The sequence below is a fragment of the Neltuma alba genome, unplaced genomic scaffold (assembly GCF_004799145.2).
Source record: "Neltuma alba isolate B1F8T4 unplaced genomic scaffold, ASM479914v2 tig00012184_pilon, whole genome shotgun sequence".
NCBI classification, from domain to species: Eukaryota; Viridiplantae; Streptophyta; class Magnoliopsida; order Fabales; family Fabaceae; genus Neltuma; species Neltuma alba.
Window position 1 is genome coordinate 278,441 of NW_021636726.1, and position 21,978 is coordinate 300,418.

General features: G+C 30.1%; 1 protein-coding gene and 1 long non-coding RNA gene across 2 annotated transcripts; one reads left to right on the forward strand and one right to left on the reverse strand.

Annotated features, from left to right (window-relative positions):
* Window positions 1–2,080: 2,080 nt before the first annotated feature.
* LOC114724274 (probable WRKY transcription factor 40) lies at window positions 2,081–4,292 on the reverse strand. Its single transcript, XM_028910595.1, has 5 exons — window positions 4,065–4,292; window positions 3,876–3,935; window positions 3,348–3,704; window positions 3,029–3,145; window positions 2,081–2,899 (listed from the first exon to the last, which is right to left on the reverse strand). Exons 1-5 carry the CDS (start codon window positions 4,143–4,145, stop codon window positions 2,513–2,515), a joined length of 1,002 nt encoding a protein of 333 aa, XP_028766428.1. The 5' UTR covers window positions 4,146–4,292; the 3' UTR covers window positions 2,081–2,512.
* LOC114724275 (uncharacterized) lies at window positions 3,101–3,463 on the forward strand. The gene is made up of 2 exons (XR_003738300.1): window positions 3,101–3,236; window positions 3,292–3,463. It is a non-coding gene; the product is annotated as an uncharacterized LOC114724275 (long non-coding RNA).
* Window positions 4,293–21,978: the final 17,686 nt, after the last annotated feature.

Here is a 21,978-nt window from a genome sequence, read left to right on the forward strand (position 1 = left end):
GAAAGAAAATTAAACCTTAATTAGGTCTTAGGTTCAAAGATTTTTCCTTTCCTAGAGGGTGTGAATCAATCCGTGATTCAGATCTCATGTTATGCATTTATTTCCTTGTCCTTTTCCTTTCCTAGAGGGCTGCCGCCCCTCTATAAATATATTTTCCTGTTTCAGACTTAAAATGATGACAGAATCAGATCTCTGATTCTGTTCATTCATTTGTATAATCTTTTATGTGTCAACAACGCAATCTTTGTTCATTTGTCCATTGTTTCTGGGTGGAAAGCTATTCCTGAAGTGAATCAACCTTTCTGGATGGAAAGCAATTCCTGAAGTGAATCAACCTCTTATTATTTATTAACCCTTGCTTTTCAAACTTTTCTGCTACCTAACAAAGAGAAAGTTAAGAAAGTTTATGCAAACCTGCTCCATGAGACCGTGACCCACAGGTGAATAATTCAAAAAGAACAAAAGATCTGGTTGGGAAAACCAATTCCTCACCCCAACTCACAGGATGGTGGGTAATATGAATATTTCTGACTTACACGAGGGGTTGTGTTTAGTCACAGAGTTATTGCCTAAAAATTGCAGGTAATGAAAGAGTTCAAATCGTGCTTGACATTTACTTGTAACTCAGTAGACCAAAAGCCTCGAATGAGCATTTACCAATACCCACAATAGCTACCAGTCAAAATTCCCAAACCAGAAACCAACAGTCAATCATGTATAGTTGCGTACTTTCATTCAAGTGGTTGAGCTTACAAGTGATCATCTTATCAGTTAGCTTCAGATCAGATTCGATGAGTGTTTAGCCTCCGCACCTCCAGTGAAAAAAAAAAAAAAACCAACTCAAGAACCATTTGTTGATAAATTGAGCTTTACCTCATAGTGATACAACTCTGAGGGGAGATGATTGTAATTGTTTTGTAAGGAAGTTTTGAGTCCTGGCATGTCTTAGATCCTGATGAACCCTTAGAATCCATCTCACATAAACTATGTTCTACAAAGAAAAGAAAGGCAATTTCGTGTTTGAAAAGCAAAATGACCTGTGCCAAATGAAGATCCCATTAACAGAAATTACTGAAATGGGAACAAGCCAATGATATCACTATATATCACTTATGCATTGCCTGCTCTGTTCTTTCTTCATTATCTCGTGACCATGAACAGTTTCCTATATGTTAGGATGACGACCAGGACACTCCTAGGTATTTAGTTGGACAAGGTTAACATGGGATTTTTCAAAAGAACCTGATACGAAACATTAACTTTTCTCCCTGTTTTATTCCCGGGACTATACTCTGTATTTTCAGCCTTTCAGGTTAAGTATATTATGTCTTAAAGTCAACTAAGTCCAGCAGTACCTACCCTTTGATTGGTCTTCGAGGAACATTGCGTGATTCGTCTGCAGTATTGGTTGAACGCTTGTAGATTGCGGTGCTTGATACTGTCTACCTTACCCGACACCTAATTTCAAGAAATTAGAGATTCTACATTGGATTGTGTTCTTAGTGATTGATGCGATACTCTAGAAGAAATTTAGTCATAAAGGTAAAGCTTTATCTCATAAAATGTAAACGTATGATACTTGAATTTTTTTTTTTCAATGAATGAGCCTAAAGCAATGAAAATCAAACCCAGATGACTCCAGAAACAATTTCTATCAGATATATTATTCAGCATCACAAATGCGTCGTTCTCTCTTGGCTGTGCTCGTAGCCGAAGTAATCGCTGCACCACATTTAGTGATAATAGCTCGGTTACGAATAACCCATCTTACTAGTTTAACTGTAGATCTAAGGTCGGTTTAGATACATTAAATTATTACTTACATATTCGGATACTTATGTTTCTTAGTAACTTTAGCACATCATTAAAACAACAGATCATTTCAGCATTCTCTTTATGTAGTGTTGTCATGGCAAGCATATTAAACTCCAAAGCTTCTATTCTCAACTGCTAAAAATGTCTGATTTTTGTTCCATGTATCTGAAACACTTCCAAATATATCATATAACTGGATTATGCGCCTAGTGCTTTGCATGAACTGTTAATTAGTCGCCTTGGTGAGACTTCTGGAAAATAAAGCTTCCTATATAAATTCAATTTTATATATCGATATTCAAATATTGATAGTTCTTTTCTCTGAAAAATCTAAAGCTGAGCTTTCATATAAAACAGCTCTATATTTGCATCACTATTCTTAATCATTTATGTAATTAAAAGGAGAGTACATGGAATATGGCAGATGAGAAGGAAGCAGACGTGGCTTTCAGAGACGATGAGACTGCTTGAAACAGAGCTCTTCAGTCACCTTGACAGACTTCTGCAAGAACTTTGAGTGTCTGATTTGGGCTTTCCTTGTGAGCTTGATCATCTCCCCTCCCCCCTCCCAACGTTAAGGATCAAACCGAGGAACATGTCCTAGTCTTCCTTTGTCTGTATTTACAACAAAGAGATCCCCGGCCATGATTTAAGAATGATCCAGTTAAAGTAAGAAACTTTGGAATTCCACTGGTCTTTAATCCTTTTGGGATATTCTCCCCGAAATAGCAGCAACAAGTGCTGCTCTGAAATTGGGATCTTTAGTCAAGGAAGAGGCCATCTGTTCCACTAAAACCTGAGGGACTTCTGGCGAATCGAGTTTCGCTTTAGGGTTCTTGGCGGGAGTGGCGGGAGTGGCATTCATGTTGTTGGCGCCGGACTTGGATTTTGTCAAGTCAAAGGCAATTGTTGTTGGCGCAGAGGACGAGCTCAAAGATGCTGATGAACATGGTACTGAAGCTTGGCTCACAAAACGACTAGATCCTGATGCAGTTGTTGTCTCCATTTGAGAAGGATGAGGATGATTGTGCTCCCCTAGATAAGTTGCAACCAGAATAGATTGATCTTCCACACTTCTTTGCACCTGAATAGTTGAAACATGGGAACAGGAAAATTAGCTTTTTCAATTTTCATCCAGGTACCTACTTGTCTGATATACATATGACATAGCGACTAACTTTTCCCCCCGGAATTAGAGAAAAGCTTAATTTACCTTCTTTTTGACTGGACAGCTTGGAGCGAAAGAGCATTTGAAGTATGCTCTTGGAGAAGGGTTATCTCTGGTCACTTTTTGCCCATATTTCCTCCATTGATATCCATCCTTCACAATCTGAAAACGCAGCACAAAAAGGAATAAGATTTCCTGTTAGACAATTACACCTAATCAAGCGATGACAAGTTCAAGAAAAATCCTTAAACAGGTCAATCGATTGTGAATAGACTTGTCGTCATATATATATATATATATATATATAGATCCTGCTGATACAATCCGCCAATTATATGAGATGAAAGAAGGGAGTTTTAATTACCAGGCTAGTATCAGATGATTCTGTCCTGACATAAGCTTTGGAAACTTTTGCTTTGTTGGTGCCTTCCTTAGGTTTCTTGCATGATTCTTCATCAGTTGAGCAGCTCTCCGCGGTGCCATTAATCGCCATGGAATTATTATTAGTGTTGTTGTTGTAGCTGCTGTTATCAGGCTTCCTTTTCTTTGATGGGAAGGTGCTGTTGGTATCCTTTTGAGGATTATTTCTCATGTATTCAGCCAAGTGTCTTCTTAGAGCATCGTAATTCTCACACATCTCAGTGAGCATTTCTGTCAACTTCTTGTTCTCTGCACTCACCCTCTTCAGTTCATCCTCCAACGCACCACTTGTCTGACATGACTGCATACATATTATACAGAAACAGCTTTAATCAGAAGGCTCAAAGAAAGACATACACTTCTATTTCAAGTTCTCAATCATTGGTGGGTTTATAGATAAAGGAATGAATTAGTGAATCCAAGTTTAGAGCCAGAGACTTTGAGAAGTTTACAAAAGAATTGAACAACTAACCTCTTCTTTTACAGAAGATTTCCTTCCAGATAAGAAAAATTTGTTTTCCACCTCCTTTTTCTGAAACAACAGACACCCGTATAAGAACCTCAGTATACAAAATCATCAAACAGATTTCATTGAAGCATTTTGCAGAACAGCTTCTGGGCATTCACGCAATAAACGACATGAAGAACATTTTTAACTTACGGGAACTTCTTCGCGAAGCATATGATGATGAGGTCTAATGTTGAGATCCAAGGACGTGTTGACCCAAGACGAACAATCCATTGTAAATCTAAAAGCAGCAATTAGACTCAGGCCCCTTCCACAAAAAATCTCCCCTTTGTCGCAAAAACCCTTATGAACTTGCAGCGATATATCTAAAACTCTAGCTGAAGGCCTCTAAAATCCTGAACCTCTGAGTAAACTGAGACAGACATGTATATATATAAAGGTCCTACTCCCAAGTAGACCTCAGAAGCTCAAGTTGGACAAGGAAACTTGGCGGAAAGTGAACCCCACTTGCCCGGCGAGCTGTGAGCGAGAAATATAATTATTATGAGAGAGAGAGAGAGAGAGAGAGAGAGAGGATAAGAAGAACGTGTTGCGCCGCGGAGGCCATTATTTTATAGCAAAATTAGGGTTTGGTGTGGGTTGTCTGGGGGATCATATAAAGAGAATATACTTTATGAGGTGTGCGGATGGGATAGGTCGGTGAATTCTTGGGGAGGAAATTCAAAGTCAAGCACACATTTCAAAAGTAGTAAAAATCAAACAGTGGCAACTTGTGGGCTCAACATGGACGGATTGATGTGACATTTTTCAGAAATAATAAAGAAGAATTGCAATGAAAATAACAATCAAAATCTTTTAATGATAATAATGAAAAATAACTTATAACTTATTGTTAAGATTTATTAATAGTTTTTTTTTATTGAGATTTTATTATAATTTTTTCAACAATAAATGGTAGAATTATGATAAAGTTTGAGGGGGAAAAACTTAATTATTAAAAAATCTCAACTTCTAATAACATATTCAAAAATAATAAATAACAATAAAGACTTGTTAGTAATTATTTTTTTCTGTAAACTCTCACTGTAATTCTCTCATAATACTACTTCTGGTTTTTAATATGAAAACTCGTTGGATTTTTATTTTGATCATAAATATAAGATTCTAGTTCATTTTATCTATTATATTTATTTATTTAAGATAATCTTTCTAATAATAACAGTTATAGTCAATAAATTTGATTAATAAAAATATTTTAAAAAAATAATATATATTTATTACAAATAACTAACTTGATATTTTTTTAATTTATTTAAATTAGTCAATTTTATATTTAGAATCTGAAATAGTATTACGTAATAAAAACACAGAGAAGAAGAGAGAAAACAGATGAAGAAAGTAAGGGAGAAAGAAAGAAAGAAAGAAAATGAGAAATAGAATAATCTTTAATCTTCGTAGATCTTATTGGAGGTAGAAGTTTCATGTTCACCCGAAGCCACCATGATTTGTCCAAGTCTTTGGTTTTTTTATTGTTTTAAATGTTTATTCATTCGTATGGAGTTTTTTTTTTGGTCAACATTCCTATGGAGTTTAGCTGTAGGGGATAGTATGTGGGTGGGGCCCACCCCCCTCTCTCTCTTTCTTGTCGCGTTTACTATTTCAAACATTTTCCACGTTGCATAATTATCATGATCAAATCTATTAATTGTTATCATTATTATTATAACACTCTAATTAGCCCTGTTTTTGTTTAAACCTGCACGTTAGTTTCTTTAATCAATTTTGTCACGTTGGTTCAATTTTTTTTTTTGAAATATGAATTCCCGCCAATAATTAGGGATTGAACTTCCATCATGTGACACATTAATTGGTAATAATAAATATAATCTTTTTGTTTGTGATATATATATATAGAGTAATATTCGCTACCAATTATAAAATGGTTAAATAATTATTTGTGTATACTTTTAAATTAAGATGGTAGCATGTTGGTATTCATGATCAAATTTTTAAGAAGTCAAAAGATTTACTTATATGCCAAAGATTCATTTGATTTAGCCATTATATATAAATAGTCAACTTATTATATTTAGACTTAATGAGGATTAGAGATTATTCAAAGCGTATAAGTAAGAAATTGCTTGAGGTTTAAGTCTAATTAAATGTATGTGGAGTAATTTTACTAACTAAAGATATTATCAGCCGGAAGAGAATTCAAAACAAGTTAGCTAGAGGACAAGTAAGAATGAAGAAATTAATCTTGAATAAGTATTCCCTCCTAGCTCCTATATGATACATCTATTTTATTTATAAGTCATTTTTAACATATTTTATTGAGATTGAGAAAAATATTAAATCTCATTAAAATTTTATTTATAAGCCATTTCCCTTAATCTACTTTACCCTAATTTATATATATTTTCCAAGAAAATAGTTATTCTACACAATAATAAATTTAGAGTAAAGGTATACACTCACATGACAAATCAATAATATGATTTATAAATATGATTAAAAAAATATTCTTTTTCTCAATTATAAACACAATAAGATGAGTGTTTTCTGAAAAAGACGAATGCTCTTCATTATAAGTTAGTTGATGAAAGATTGACTAAGATTTTTCAATGTCACCATTCACCCATATTTAATATCATTTATTATGAGAGGAGATGTAATACAAATTTAAAAATTGTTTAAATATAGATAAAATTGAAAATTTTATTTCGTTTCCAAACAAAGTTAATTACTTAGCCATCACTTTCTTGTTTCAGTAATGACCTGAAGGGGTTTGGGTCCTCTCAGAATCTCTTTTCTTCCTTTTCTTCTCAGAATCTCATTTCCACTATTAGATCAAATATAAAATATGAACCATTCATTATTTAATCCAACGGTGGAGATAAGATTTTGAAAGAAAAAAGAAAAAGAAAAGAAGGATTATGAGAATATCCCCTCCCGACATGAGGTGGTTAGAGATGTTTCATGTGGGGGAATGGAAAGAATATGTGGTAATTAATTAAGTACAGTAAATTTTTCCCCCGTGAGTGACTTTAATTAATTAGTAATTACTTTATTAACTAAACATAATCATGGCGTGGTCGACACAAAGATGAGAACGAAAAAAATCTGCATAGTAGGTGAGATGAGAGATGGGGTGTGCCAATAGCAATTTAAGAAATATATTTGACGACAGATTTGTTTTTTATGAAATTGACTTACTTTCCACGACTTCCACGCGAAAAAGCAACTTCACTCCCTTTTTAAAAAAAAAAAAAATTAATAATTATAGTGGCCTCCTCCTCCTCCTCCTTTGTTCACTGCACATGATGGGCAATATTCAGAGTTTTGTTTGGATTTGGCATCGTTCATCCAATTGTTTATCAAAAAAGGAACCTTCACGTTGCTTTTGGAATATAAACTAATTGACATAGTCATTTTTACTAGTTACTTTATTAATTTGAATAAATTAAAAAAAAATAATTAAATCAGTTATTTGTAATAAATACGTGTTGTCTTTGCTAAAAACAGAGCTGTAATTTCTTCTTTATTAAACTTCTGTTATTTAATCATTAATTATTGACTGAAAAATTATGAAAAAGCTCTCCATAAAAACATTTATATCATTTTCATCCATTCGCGATGACATACGCATGAAGAATAAATTTGTTTCATTTTATAAATAAATTGTAAATGTATCAGTGATGGTCATGTGAGGCTATGTCCATGAAATACTAATACCCCTTTGTTTCACGGTTCCTCCTACCAAATCCAATAGGTTTTAATAAGTAAAACATTCTATAAAATTTTTAAGAATAATTGATACTCCTCCGGTCCTTAATATAAGACACATTTAACTAATTTGATTATATTAAGGAAGTTAAGTAAGTTAGTTAATTATAAGAAAAATGACACATTTTTCCTAAAACACCATAATTATCTATATTAATACCTCCTTTCTATCTTCTACTTGATTAGGGTTGAGAGAATATCCATATGGGTAATTTAAAGAAAACTGATAAATATGAGAAATGGGTCATATATTTAAGACCAAAACTAACTCAAGAATTGGGTCATATATTAAAGATCGGATGAGTACCAAATAAGTTAACAAACAGTTGGTAAGAATTTTATCCATACGTCTCTGGCCATTTTTAACCATCTAAACTAGTGGAGGTAGTATGCTAAGAAGAGATAATTATTTTTTTTTAGTCTTTAATATAAGAGCTAATTTGAGATTGAATTTGGTTCTAAATATAATATATTAATTTATTTTGGCTCTCATATTTGTCATCTTTTATCAAATTAACTTATCTAACTTATAAGCCAATATACTCCCTCTTAGGTTGATTAAAAAAAAAAGTTAGTTAAAATTAGTTAGAAACAATAAATTTGCAAAAAATATAATTTTTTAAATAACTTTATTTATGGGAAAAGAGTATAAGATGGGTAACTTATTATCCACTGCTCTATTCCTATTTATGAATCACTTTCATCACGTTTTACCAAAACTAAAAATCTTAAACCTCATTAATTCTATCTTAAAATTTAACAACTTACCTACTAACTTTATCCATGTTTAATGCTTATATGTACACCATATAAAAAATTAACAATCTACCCCTTTGGCCCTATTTAGAAGAAAGAGAAAGAAATTTTTTTTTGGAAATATTTATAAATTACCTTGTTAGATTTTTACTATAAATTTACTATTTTGTCTTTTATTTGTTATAATGTAAGTGGCTATTTTTTAGGGAGAATCCCAAAAAAAATAAATTTAAAATTTCAAAAATCTCAAATCAAGAATTACTATAATATTGTGTTGTCATTTGTTTTTCAAATGTTATCACTTATTATTAAAGTGCAGTAGATAAGATTGACTTAGAATTTTGAAATTTAAAGGTATCTTTTTAGGATTTTCTTTATTTTTTAAAGGTTTATATATTAAATAGAAGTAACGTTGAAAAGTTGTTTTATTTTAAGAAAGCGTTAATACAATTTAAGATTTTTTTTATCTATATGTTTGGAAATACCGTATAGATAGAACCAAAAGAGCATATTCAGGTTAACAATTTAATTAAGTAACTTATAAATAGAGTCCAAGACATTTTCTCTCTACCTTATAATAGGACAAAAGGAATGAACAATTTATCATCATAATAAATGTAATGATATTAATATGACTAATAGATTTGAGTAAAATAAAAAAAATAACAAAAAATTGTAGATAACTTCTTCTCCTTCTTCTTTTTTTGGCCTGAATTGTAGATAACTAATAAGTGTCTTCTATTTATAGGAACAAGTTATACCCAAAAATTATCTTTTATAAAAAAGAATAGAGGGAGTTTAATCCCGATATTATACAATATTATTTTATAAAAATCATATCATATTTATTATAATTAACTAATTTATTTAAATTTTTTTAATTTATTAAATAATTCTTATATTAAAGACGGGTGTAATAAAATGACTAGAATGATTGCCTTTAGACTCTATACAACCGCAAATGTCTAGTCGACAAAGAAAAGGAAAGAAAAACAAAAAAGGTAAAATTGAAATTGAACGGTAAGAGGAGGGAAGAAGGAAAGATACACTACCATATGTGGAGGAAGAAGAAAAACACAAAAGAATGGAAGAATAATGAAGGAGTCGTCCGGCCGTTCAAATAATGGTCAATACAATGCACTGAGCCCACGAGAGAGGAAAACAAAAGAGTTTGAAAGAAAGAAGGAAAGCAAAGTAAAGAAGTGAGCGTTCACATTCATGAACTCACTCACCAAATGTCCACCTCCAATTAATTACACGCCCACCGAATGATAGACCATTAATCCTCCCTCCCTTTGAATTCAAACCTTCCTCCTTTCTTCCATCAACACGTGCTTGACACCCCCCCCCCCAAACTTATTTTTACATTGCTCTCCTTTCCGTTTTTATTATAAACTTCAAATATCTAATTTACAGATAAAAAACAGTTAATTAAAATTAGTTAAAAGTAACAAATATGTTAGAAATACACTTTTGTTTCTAAATATATCTTTATAATAAATAAGAAACATGATGAAAAAAATGTATGGAAAAATGTGATAAGAGAAATTATAACAAAAGGAGAGAATAAACAATTAGGGGTAAAATTAAAAAAATACATTAAATGTTAAGACAACGCCAAATTGAAGTTTATAAAATAGATCATCCTCCATCCCTAATTTGAAACTTATAAATAGGAGTAGAGGGAGTGCTCTCTTTTATTCTTATTATAAGTTTTAAATAACTATAATTTGTGGATAATAAATAATTAGTTAAAAATAATAAATAGGTTAGAAATATATCCTTATTTTCAAATATACCTTTATAATAAATGAGAAAAAGGATAAGAGAGAATATATGAAAAACTGTGATATGATAGAGTATACAAAATCAAAAAAAATGAATTAAATGTTAAGACAAACCCAAATTGAAGCTTATAAAATGGACAATATTCTTTTTAACTTTGAAACTTATAAGTAGGATTGGAGGGAGTATTCATTTTATTCATCCTATCCTTGTTTTGATTTCAAGTATACTCCTATAATTTTATTTATAAAGTAGGCAGAGAAGATTTATTAGTCTTATTTATAAGTTACAACTTAAAATTTTTAACATGAATATATATTATTTTTCTGTTCATTCATTATTGTGTAAATTGAATGGAAATAAAATTGAAAAATTGTTAAATTTTAAGTCAGAATTAATAAGCTAGGTTTAAGGTTTTTTTAACTCTAGTAAAACATGTTAAAAGAAAATTATAAGGGCAAGCTATAAATTCAAACAAATACAAACATGACATAAGAGACGAAACAACTACTAAAATCACACGGTTTAAAATAATATTAGTTAAATTTAGTTAAACATAATAAATATGTAAAAAAGATATATTTTGCTTTATACTTTTATTTATAAATAAAATACATGAGAGAATTTAATGGGGCTAAAAGTAAAAATATTAGTTTAAAATTTCAAATAAAAAATTATTTCTTTTATTCAAATTCAAAAACACCACTATAAAAGAAATTGTTTATTACTATAAAAATGGATGGAGGAGCATAAACCTTCAAGTATAAATAGGTATGTTGAAACAGTTTGAAAATAGAAAAACCCACAACTTAGAGAAATTCAGTAGTGTCCCCAGCTAGATTACATGGTTATTGGTTAAAAAAACAATTGCAAGCCAAAAACTCGAACAACGTTAGAGTAAATCTCAGTATTATCGTGATGAGGATCCAAGGAGAATGCTGGGGGAAAAATTAAGAGAAAATTATAATGAGATGTTAAAAAAATTATAAAATAAATTTTATAGGTTGTTATTTTTTTCTCTAAAATTTATTATTATATTATTATTATTGAGGTTTTTTTAGTAATTATATTTTAGAACTTTATTGAAATTCTCTCGACATGGACGGAGATTTAAAATTGAAATGGAAGGGGAACGCGGTTTTCAACGACGTAATAAATGAACGTGGAGAGTGTGGCTGTGGACAGTGGGGGGATTGGTGGAGTCGTTGACTTCAAACATGGGTGACAGTGGGTGGGGCCTATGTTTGTCTTCAATTCATCACCGTCAAATTACGGAATTGGTGATTATTACCTTACATGGCATTATCTACTGTTTAATTAAATTAGCACTAACATTGGCACAAAAAAAACATTAAATTAGCACTAACAGGTTTTTTATTTCAATTATGCATACCTATGCCCAGCGCACGCTTATTACCCAGCTTTTGACTTCCCAACGACTTCAATTAGACTTTAATTTATTAATATTTATCACTAATTTTAGTGCTTGTTTCGATCAACAGTTCATAAGTATTTATAAATATTGTTACGTAAATCAAAACAAAATTCTTTTTGTTTTATAAATCATACTTAAAAAACTATCCATAAATTATTCCAAACAAGCCTTAATCTAATTGATTACCCGCATGCTTACAATGAAATTTTATTTTTGGCTTAAGCAAATAAGTATTAGATTTTTTGACCAGAAATAGGCATTAGATTTAGAAGTTGGTACACGTTTTATTTAGTTTTTATTTAAATAAATTAATTTCAATGCTACCTGAATTTTTATTTTAAGATAAGATATTTAAAAATCATTCGGCATGCTAAGAAATACATTAAATTATCAAAATTTTTTAATTTTACTTTTATTAAAGTTCTCTCTCTCTTATTTTCTACATTTATAAATCATTAACATATCTCTCTTTTCTTTTTCTTTTTCCAATAATAATTAAATAAAGGTAAAATTGCAAAACAAGTATTAAATATATTGAAATCGAATCTAGATAGTCTAAATGAGATAAGTTTTTGGTACTCATCTTAAAATAAGTTCCCGTTTTTATCGGTAGGTATGAATTAGCTGTGGTTGGCAAAACGGGGGGGCCAAAAAAGGGAACAATTAGTTGTCAATCTTTTGTAGTGAGGATCATATGTAGTAGCTCCTCCTCTCCATAGTATAAATAGTTAACAAAATACTCTTTTGATCTTTTTTTTTTTTTGCCTGACTTTTGATCTTATTTATAAAATAGGGAGAGAAGATAATTTTTTATCTTATTTATAGGATAGAAAAAGAAGATTTTCATGTGAATATATAAATTTACCCTTCATTTATTATTATGTTGACTTCATTCTCATAAGACATATTGTATAGTAAATATGGATAAAGTTAAAAAGTTATTGAATTTTAAATAAGAGTTAATAAATTTTAACGTTTTTATTAATTTGTGTAAAACATATTGGAAGTGACTTATAAATAGGATTAGATGAGTAATTATCTAGAGAATAATTAATGTTTATTTGTCAATTTTGTTCTTACGATTAATGCTGAAATGTAACTATTTGTATTTTTCTCTTTTCTTTACAACCTCATCTAATACAAATAAAATTGAAAAAAATTAATTTAAAAAATATAGGAAAAATTGCAAAAAAAAGACTGTGAAATTATAAAAATTATACATAGAGATCGGTTTACAACAATTATTGTCAAAACCCATACTAATATTATTATAGCTCCCAATTCATAATTTTTCTAATATCACGGTCTTTTGTGATTTTTTTTAAAAATATATAATAAGTTAACTAATATTAATAAATTAGTTAAAATGAAATGGGATTATAGACTAGAGGGAGTAGATATATAGTCAACTTCGCGAGCCCTGCATGACATGTTTTATTATTGGATTCTTTCCAACACAAGTTACGTTAGTTGTAGATCCTTCGTGTCGTCGATCTGGTCCATGTTCACCGGTACTTATTCCCTTCCACATTTATTTATTTATTTAATTATATCCATTTTAAAACAAAAAAGAAGCTTCTTTTCTTACCAACAAAAAAGAAAAGCTTCTTTGGGTTTTCTCTATTATTATTATGGTGACGCCATGCGTGACGCGATCCTCGCCGACGCCATTCTCTTCCTTCCATCTTAACTTGGTTTTTTTTTTTTTTTTTTGGACCTTGCCATCTTAACTTGGTGATGCCTATTATTATTATTATCATCATTATCCATGCTAATCACGATTTCTCGCTATAGTAATAATAAATATATAAATGTTGGCAAAAAAATATATAAATTCTTTAAACTTCATTCCCCCATTTACTTTTACTTTCCATTGCCTATCATACGCTTAATTATTACATATACGGCCCCATTTATTGGAATTTTTTTTTTGTGTGTCATAACTCAACTAAGGCATATCTTATTTCTTGAGGATTTAATTTAAATTCTCAACACCATACTTGCAAAAAAATCTTTGAAAAAATGTCTGGTATCAAAGATCCTGACATATTGGACTGGCATAATCGTCCACATCTCTTGCTTTTCTTATACCTCTTATTCTCAATATAATACTTAATTTAAAAGTTGATATTAGTCTTATATATAATACTCATTTAATATGTTTATCAATTTTTTTTAATTAACTCTATTGATATATCCTCAATAATAATCAAATAGGAGAGGGAAAGAATTAAGAAAGATGATAGTTATGGTGTTTTTGAAAAAAAATATAGGAAAAATTGTAATAAGGTCCCATCCAAAAGAATTAAATACAAAAAGATCTATTAAAATCATTAAATTATTCTAAATTTCCTAGGGATCTCATTGCAACAAATTTCATTTGTTAATTACAAAGCTGCCTTTATTTTTTAAAGTATGCATTGACAATTGAAACAGCGGTCATTAACAATTTAAGGTGTAATAATTAACAATTATCGCGTAGGTATTAATAACATATTTTTCAGCGTATCACAAAAATATAATACATGAGTTGTTAATATCTGCCGCGATAGTTGTTAATCTCTACACCTTAAGTTGTTAACGACCGCAGTTGTCAACGCATACTTTAATAAAAAGATAAGGGTGATTTGGTAATTAAATAAATAAAATTTCTTACAATGAGGTCTCTTGAGACTTCAGAATAATATGGTATTTTAATGGACCTTTTTGTATTTAATTCTCTTGGATGGGATCTTATTATAATTTTTTTAAAATATATCATATTAACTAATTTAACTAATATCTTTAATCTACTCAAATTAAGTAATTAGATATTATATTAAAAACCAGAGGAGTAATATGTAACATTCATTCGTTATTATCTTTACCTTAATTATTAAAGTAAACATATCTACGCAAAAGTTACTATATATGGAATTTAAATATATTTTTGCCACTCTCTTATTATATTTTCTCATATATTCTTTTTTATTTATTATTTATTATAATGAAGTTATTATTTTCTAATTTTATCTTTATTTAACTTTATTGAAAAGAGATAAAGAGAAGGGAGAGTGAAAATGTGAATAACTTTAATGAGAATAAATTTAAAAAATATAATCCATTTCATTTAAGATAAGATTGCCGACGTTGCGGACGGCGAGGGCGTTGATAATTTAGTGTCGATCATTTATTATTATTGATATGTGGAAGAAAAGAAAGAGAAAAGAGAAAGCGAAATTTGAAAGTGGGAAGGAAAGACGTAAATGAGGAGAGGAAAGGAGTGTTGAAGTTGAAGATTGACGCGGGAAGTACGCGCCGCGCACGTGTACATTCAGATACCCTTCCCTGCCTGTCCCGGTCTTTTCTCGCCCTTGTCCTCTTTTTATTATAAACTTTAAATAATTAATTTATAAATAATAAATAAATAATTAAAATTAATTAAAAATAATAAATTCGTTAAAAAATATTTTTATTTTTCAATATGCCTATGAGAAAAATGATGAACGTAAGTATTTTTGAAGCTCTTATTTTATGAATAATTAATTTACGCGTGCTATTTCCTATATGTGTTAAGTAATAGCTAGGTTGTATGCTTTTTTTCATGGGTGAAAGACCTCACCACCCAACATACTCACATAATGTTGAGTATACAATTTCTTTCTTTGAGTAAGATTTAAATAATATCATTTGAGTCAAGTAACTTCATAAATAAGAAGTCGCATATGAGAGAAATAATCAGATAAATTTGTTTAAAAAAAGATGCATTTTACAAGAGTAAACTGAGAAGTTGATTTTTTCCCCAAACAATATCAATCACTTAATTATCTTTCATTAATTCTCTGATAAGCTAATTAGAAATAAATTATACTCATTCGGTTCTAAATAAAAGACTTATTTATAATTTATACTACAAAATGTGTCTTACATTTAAGACCAGAGAAATATATAGGATTAGACAGAATAATTTTTACCTGATGAGATTAATTCCGAGACCTCGCTCACTGCAAATTTTCATTAATTAATAGATAAATTAATCTTTGTCAAATGATACTGAGAGCCCATTTCAGTCACAAAAAGAATGAAAATAGAATGGAATAAAATGATAAGAAGTGGAATCGAATATTCATTATCATGCATGCATTTGGTTGTTATGACATTAAAATGTGGAAAAGAAATATACTTAAAAAAGAGTGAAAGGATAAGAATATTCTTTATAGCAAAAAGAAGAAGTAGGAGTGGAAAGATAATGGTAGAGCTAGAAAAGTCGATTAGCACAAGGTCTTGATTTTCTACTCTCACTTTTCCTAATGCTTCCTTACATCTTCTAGCAAAACATCATTAATCAAAGGGAATTTTTCTATCTTTTTAAATTTTTTGAAATAGTGTTTTATTTGTAGATGATGCGTAGAAATATGCCTCATCTCTAAATTATTTTCCCTTCCATCATTCGTCTTATTTTCTCCATCTTTTCTTGTTTTCTCTCCCTCATTTCTAATATCTTGACTATCTTCCCCTTCTCTCTATTCTCTCTTCTTCCTTTCTTTTTCTCCGTTAAAAGTATGCAAACATCAAACATAAAAACAAATATTTGGTAATATAGCTACTTTTCTGAAGTGTCTTGTTCTAATAAATCAAGCAAGTATGTAGTCATTTTCATCATCAAAAGAAGTTAGGCAAGGCAAGCTATATCAACACGTCTTAGAAAGGGTAGAAACAATTTTAGGTTAAATTGTCATTTTTTGATGGGATAATTGGACTATTTCTTTGAGCTCAGTCTATTTTTTCGACTCTATGAGAGCAGGATGATCATATGATCAATTTTTACACATGAAAAACCAGAATCCAACCAAACAAATCCTCAAATAATATACTTTCAAGGATACTTTTTTGGCCAGTACTTTTAATGAATATTTTACGTAAACATACAATTCAACAGTCTCATAAAATATTAGTCGTATTGTTATCCATTGCGTTGAATTTAGTTGACAGTTTGAAAATTAGTGTAACATGCATGAGAAGTCGTTCAAGTGGGGTAACCAATACATGGGATTTGAATCATATGTATTTTACCAAAGGGGAAAAATGGACTAGGACCTAAAATTGAATAAATGGGAACCCTATTGAAAGTGAAACAAGGTGAGGAAATGTGAGGAAAGTGGGAGAAGCAAAGAAAAAGTAGAAACTAGATAGAAAAGGTCTGGGTCTAGGGCATTTACATTGGATTGGAGGAGAAGGATCATCGTGTCCGTGTCTAGATCCATTTAATGTGTTAGGGCTAGGCAACTAGCTCGGTGGTTGACAAACAAAGTTCTTGTGGCACGTTGTTCTTTCTTGACTTTTGGAATATGGAGTTGAATTTAGTGGGACCCCAAATTTGTCCATATGTTCTTTTTTTTTTTGGGGGGGGGGGAACTCATGCTCATGCTCTAATTTCCATGAGCTCCTTCTAGCATACGTAGTATAATAAAAAACATTAATTAAATAAAAATTAGTTGATATTTGTTCTTTCTTGACTTTTAGAATGTGGGGTTGAATTTAGTGGGACCCCCCCAAATTTGTCCATATGCTCTAAACTTTTTTTTTTTTTGGGGAGTGAAGTTATGCTTTAATTTCCACGAACTTCTTTTCGCATACGTAATATAATAAAAATTAAATTAAAATGTAAACTTTATTAAAAATTAATTTAATTAATGTTATTAATAATGTTAATATTAAATAAATCAATTTTAAATATATGAGAAGAGAATGCCCCACCCACAGCCTAGATGTCTAAGAAGGGAGTAGGAGAGGAAGGCGAAACGAGTTTGAAAGTCTTTGCCTAAGAACTGAGAAGCGGGTACTGCCACCACGAGCTTTGACTTCTACCTCCTTCACTACTTTTATCATTTGCGATGACGACTCTTCAAGCCTTCAACATCGATTTAAATAGTTATAATTAAGAATTCTAAATTTATAATTTTTTTAATTGGTATTTGTAAGTTATTTCTTAAACAAAAATTTCTTTGTTTTTTTTTTTTTTTCCTTAGGCACCAATATCTTGTTATTGGAAGCAACCCTATTTAAGATACTATTTAATACTAAATATGAATACTTTTTAAGCAGAGGTTCAAATGTTGGTTTGTTATGTTGAGGTAACGTTTTCCATTAAACTCAACTTTGTTTGCATTTTTTAACAAAATTCTTTTGAATTCTAACGGTTCATATGTTGGACTTCTCCTGTTATTTTTCACTTATTCTATGGAGTCTGTATTATAGCGTTTTGTTAAATGTGAGTATTTTATTTTGGAAGCTATATTATATTGCAACGGGGCCAAATGACATGGATAAAACTTTTATCAATAAAATTTTTTTCTATGAACACTCTGAGTCTAGAGATCTGTCATGGTTCTGGTGAGTCCTCAGGACTCGGCTCAACTAAATTGTTTTTATACAAAAAAAAAATTCTCTGTACACAAGGCTTCAATTTAACAATATAATTTCCCTAAGAGGGTAAGTATCCAACTATTTGAACCAACTGAGCTAATAGATTGGTTATACCATAGCCTTTTTAAGTTTTTGAGTTAATTTATTTTTAGTGATTTTGCATTGTAGGAGATAAATATAATAAAAATTATCTTGTTACATACGAAAGTTGTTATTTCAGTGTCACCCAAACACATACTAATAATACTAAGCGTCCGTTTGGGTTAGTTGTAAAGAAGTGGTTTTGTATTGTACGAGGTAAATATGTAAAAAAAAAAAAAAAAAGAGTCTTGTAAAGACTCTCCAAAAGAAAAATATGCATGGTAGCTTGAAGTGTGCACTGGATTCAAATTTATAGGCCCAAGATGTGTTGGGTTAACTCTCGAGAGGGGTTGCCCAACAAAATATGTTGGGTTGAGGATTGAGCACAGCCTGAATCAATGAGAAAGTTCAATTTTATGTTGACTTGTTGATAAAAAGTTGGTCTAATTTTTTTGTATTTTTTTTATCCTTCACCTGATGAAAATAACTCACAATTATTGCATTCATGGAGGGTTAAATACACGATGTTATGCTTAAATACTCCTTCGGTTTTAAATATAAGACTCATTGTATAGTGTAAATTACACTGCAAAATGAGTTTTATATTTATGATCAGAGGAAGTATCATTTAAGGACGTGTTAAGTGTCATGTAAACCAAACTTTTTGATAGAAGTTGGTCCATTTGATATACTAGATATAACTTAAATTCTATAAAAACCTGTATTTAAATTTCATTGTTGATGTTATAATTATCAAGACTCTGATAAATTCATGTAATTCAACTCATCTAAATTTTTTTGTATAAAGAAATTGCATTCACTTGTTTGTTTTTTTTATGATGAGATAATTTATAAATAAAAATTGAATGTTTTAAATTCAAAATTTTCAAATAGATAAAATCAATGGTAAGATAATTGTTACTATTACCTTAATTTTGATTTATATATAATTTTTTGAAAAGGAAGATAAACATCACATTATTTTTTAAATAGTCATAATCTCATTTAATCATTGTTTGATATTTATTACTATCTCCAGTCCTAATTGTAAGACCTCATTTGTAGTCTACAAATGAGGTCTTTTAATTAGGACAAGAGATAGTATATAAGAATGATTATAATTTTTTTATTTCAGTTTTACTCTCTCTCTAATTTTTTTTATATAATATATAAAAGGAAAAGTAATTTGGAGGTCCTTATAGTTTTCCTCCATTTTGAGCCAGGTCCTTAGACCTTTTATTTTATTTTTTATGGAGTTTTTAAACTTTCAACTGTTAGACATGTTAGCCTCGTGGTTAAAATAGGAGCCAACGCCATTAAAATTTTTTGCTAGAAATCACAGTAGAATGTCCGAAACATCTTCTCCCTCTGAAACATCTTCACCATCCATCTCTTTCCCCGTACCCAAGCTCTCAGACCAAACTTTCCTTCCTCCTTAGCTCGCTTCTCAACATCTTCTCCCCCTCACCATGCTCCCGACCTCACCATTCCTTCACCTGTAACACTTTCTCACTTCAAAATTGGGATAACTGCATCTTTGAAATTCACAAGCCTCACAAGAAATCATGCATATGGTTGGTTACATTCCCAACTCTAAAAATAGTAGTCAAAACACATGATGTCGTTGCTTTGGGAGCATGAAAGGAAGCTCTGCAATTTTCAATTTCCCTGAGCTGATCAACATCCTTCCTCGTCCTGGGTTACTCGCTCCTTGAGACATGCAAGTGGCAGTGCTGGGTGTTGAAGGCTGCTTAGATGGATAAGTTCGACCCATCAACTCGTCGTCCTCGTTGTGGCTAATTTCAGTAATGGACTTGGCTACTAAGTTGGAGGAACTAAGTGAGATAATAATAATGGAATTGGTAAAGGGGTTTGTGTACATGGACTCAAAAGAGGGATGGATGTGCGAGCCACTGTGGTTATGGAGCGTGGACGATTGTGATGGGTATGTTGCAGATCAACTATGGAATTACTAAAAGTGCGTTGTTCTTGTTTTTGTGAATACATGTGATGATCTATTCTCTATTTTGATGCGTTAAGCCCTCATGGTAGGAAGGAGAAGATGTTGATGGACTAAGCGAATGATAGAGGAAAGCTTGGTCTAAGAGCTTGGGTATGGGGGTAGACACAAACGGTGAAGATATTTCAATGAAAAAGATGTTTCGGACGTGATGCTGCATTTTCTAATAGAAAATTTTAACGGTGTTTGCTCTTATTTAACAGTAGGGACTAATATATCTAATGCTGAAAGTTAAAAGATCCCATAAAAAGGAAAAAAAAATTTAAAGACCTGATTCAAAATGGAGGAAAATTATAAAGACTTCCAAATTATTTTTCCCAATATAAAAGGACAATTCATTAAACGGTAAAAACGTACCTTAGCAAGGCTAGCCCATTACATGAAGTCCATTTGAACAATGCCTACATATAAGAAAGTAGGATGGCCCCATAGGGGGGGGGGAACAACAGCAACAAGATGAAGCAAGCAGGTAAGCCCAACTGAAAAATTTTCAGTTTTACTCTTAGAAGCGAACAGAAAAAAATAATAATAGCGAAAGTCTCTCAATAGAATTGATGTTTTTTTTTTAATTAAGTATATATATTCTTCTACTAGAAATAATTCTATTCGAAGTATTATCATGCACTAAATGTGAGTGTTAAAATACTTTTTTTTGCAATCCAAACATTCTCTTACTGGGGCAACTCTTTTTTTGGACTGAATTACCAGGGCAACTCTTTAAACCTTCAATATCTTCTCCTAGATCTTGCTTCTTCTTCTTCTTCTTTTTGTTTTTTTTGTTTGAATTTTTTAAGAATGAAGATAATTTGGACTTCATCCCTTGTTTTCTTATTTTTAACGTTTTTTTTCCCCAAACAATGATGAAGTATTTTCGACATGGCACCTCCTTATAGTTCATTTAATAAAATAAGAATCCACAAAATAATTATATAAATTTCATTCCTTTTCTTCAGTATTTACAATTATAATTAATTTTTTTATGTACATAGCATGAGATAAATAATAACCAAATACAAAATTTTAAATTTTAAACTATTTATTTGAACAAAATTGGGATAATTAATCTCCAGGTCCTTATAGTTTCATCTGATTTTTAATTAGGTCCTTATAAAATTTTTTTCTTTTTATCAGATCTTTTTACTTTCGTGTGTTTTTAATTAGGTCCTTCTATTTTTTTTTCTTTTTATCAAGTCCTTATAGTTTCACTTATTTTTTAATTAGGTGCTTTGTAGTTTTTGAAAAATTATTTATTAACTTTATTCTTTAAAATTAATTTTATTTTTAAATTAATAATTATATAATTGGACAAAATAATTATAATCATTTAGTAATTAATAAATAATCAGAATAATAATGATACTTAAATATAAATTATTTATAATCATATTTTAATTTTAGAAAAATTTATTATTATAATTTGAATTTTATAATTATAAAAATTTGAATTGAAAATAAATAATATATTTGTTTAACTAAAAATTTAAAATAATACTCCTCCGGTCCTAATTATAAGACCCAATTGACTTATTTGAGGAGATTAAGGAAGTAAGTTAAGTTGGTTATTTATAATAAATAAGTGTTGTTATTCCTAAAATATCCTGCTAATTAAGTATATTGGCTAAAACTATCATTATTAGAAGGATTATCTTGGAAAAAAAATACATAAATATAGAGAGAAAATAGATTGGGTCTTATAATTAGGACCAAATAAAAAGTCAAATTGGGTCTTATAATAAGGACCGGAGGAGTATTAACATAAGATTGTTACAATAATTTATTATTTTTAAAATGCTATTATTTGTAAAAAAAAATAAAAACTACAAGGACCTAATTAAAAA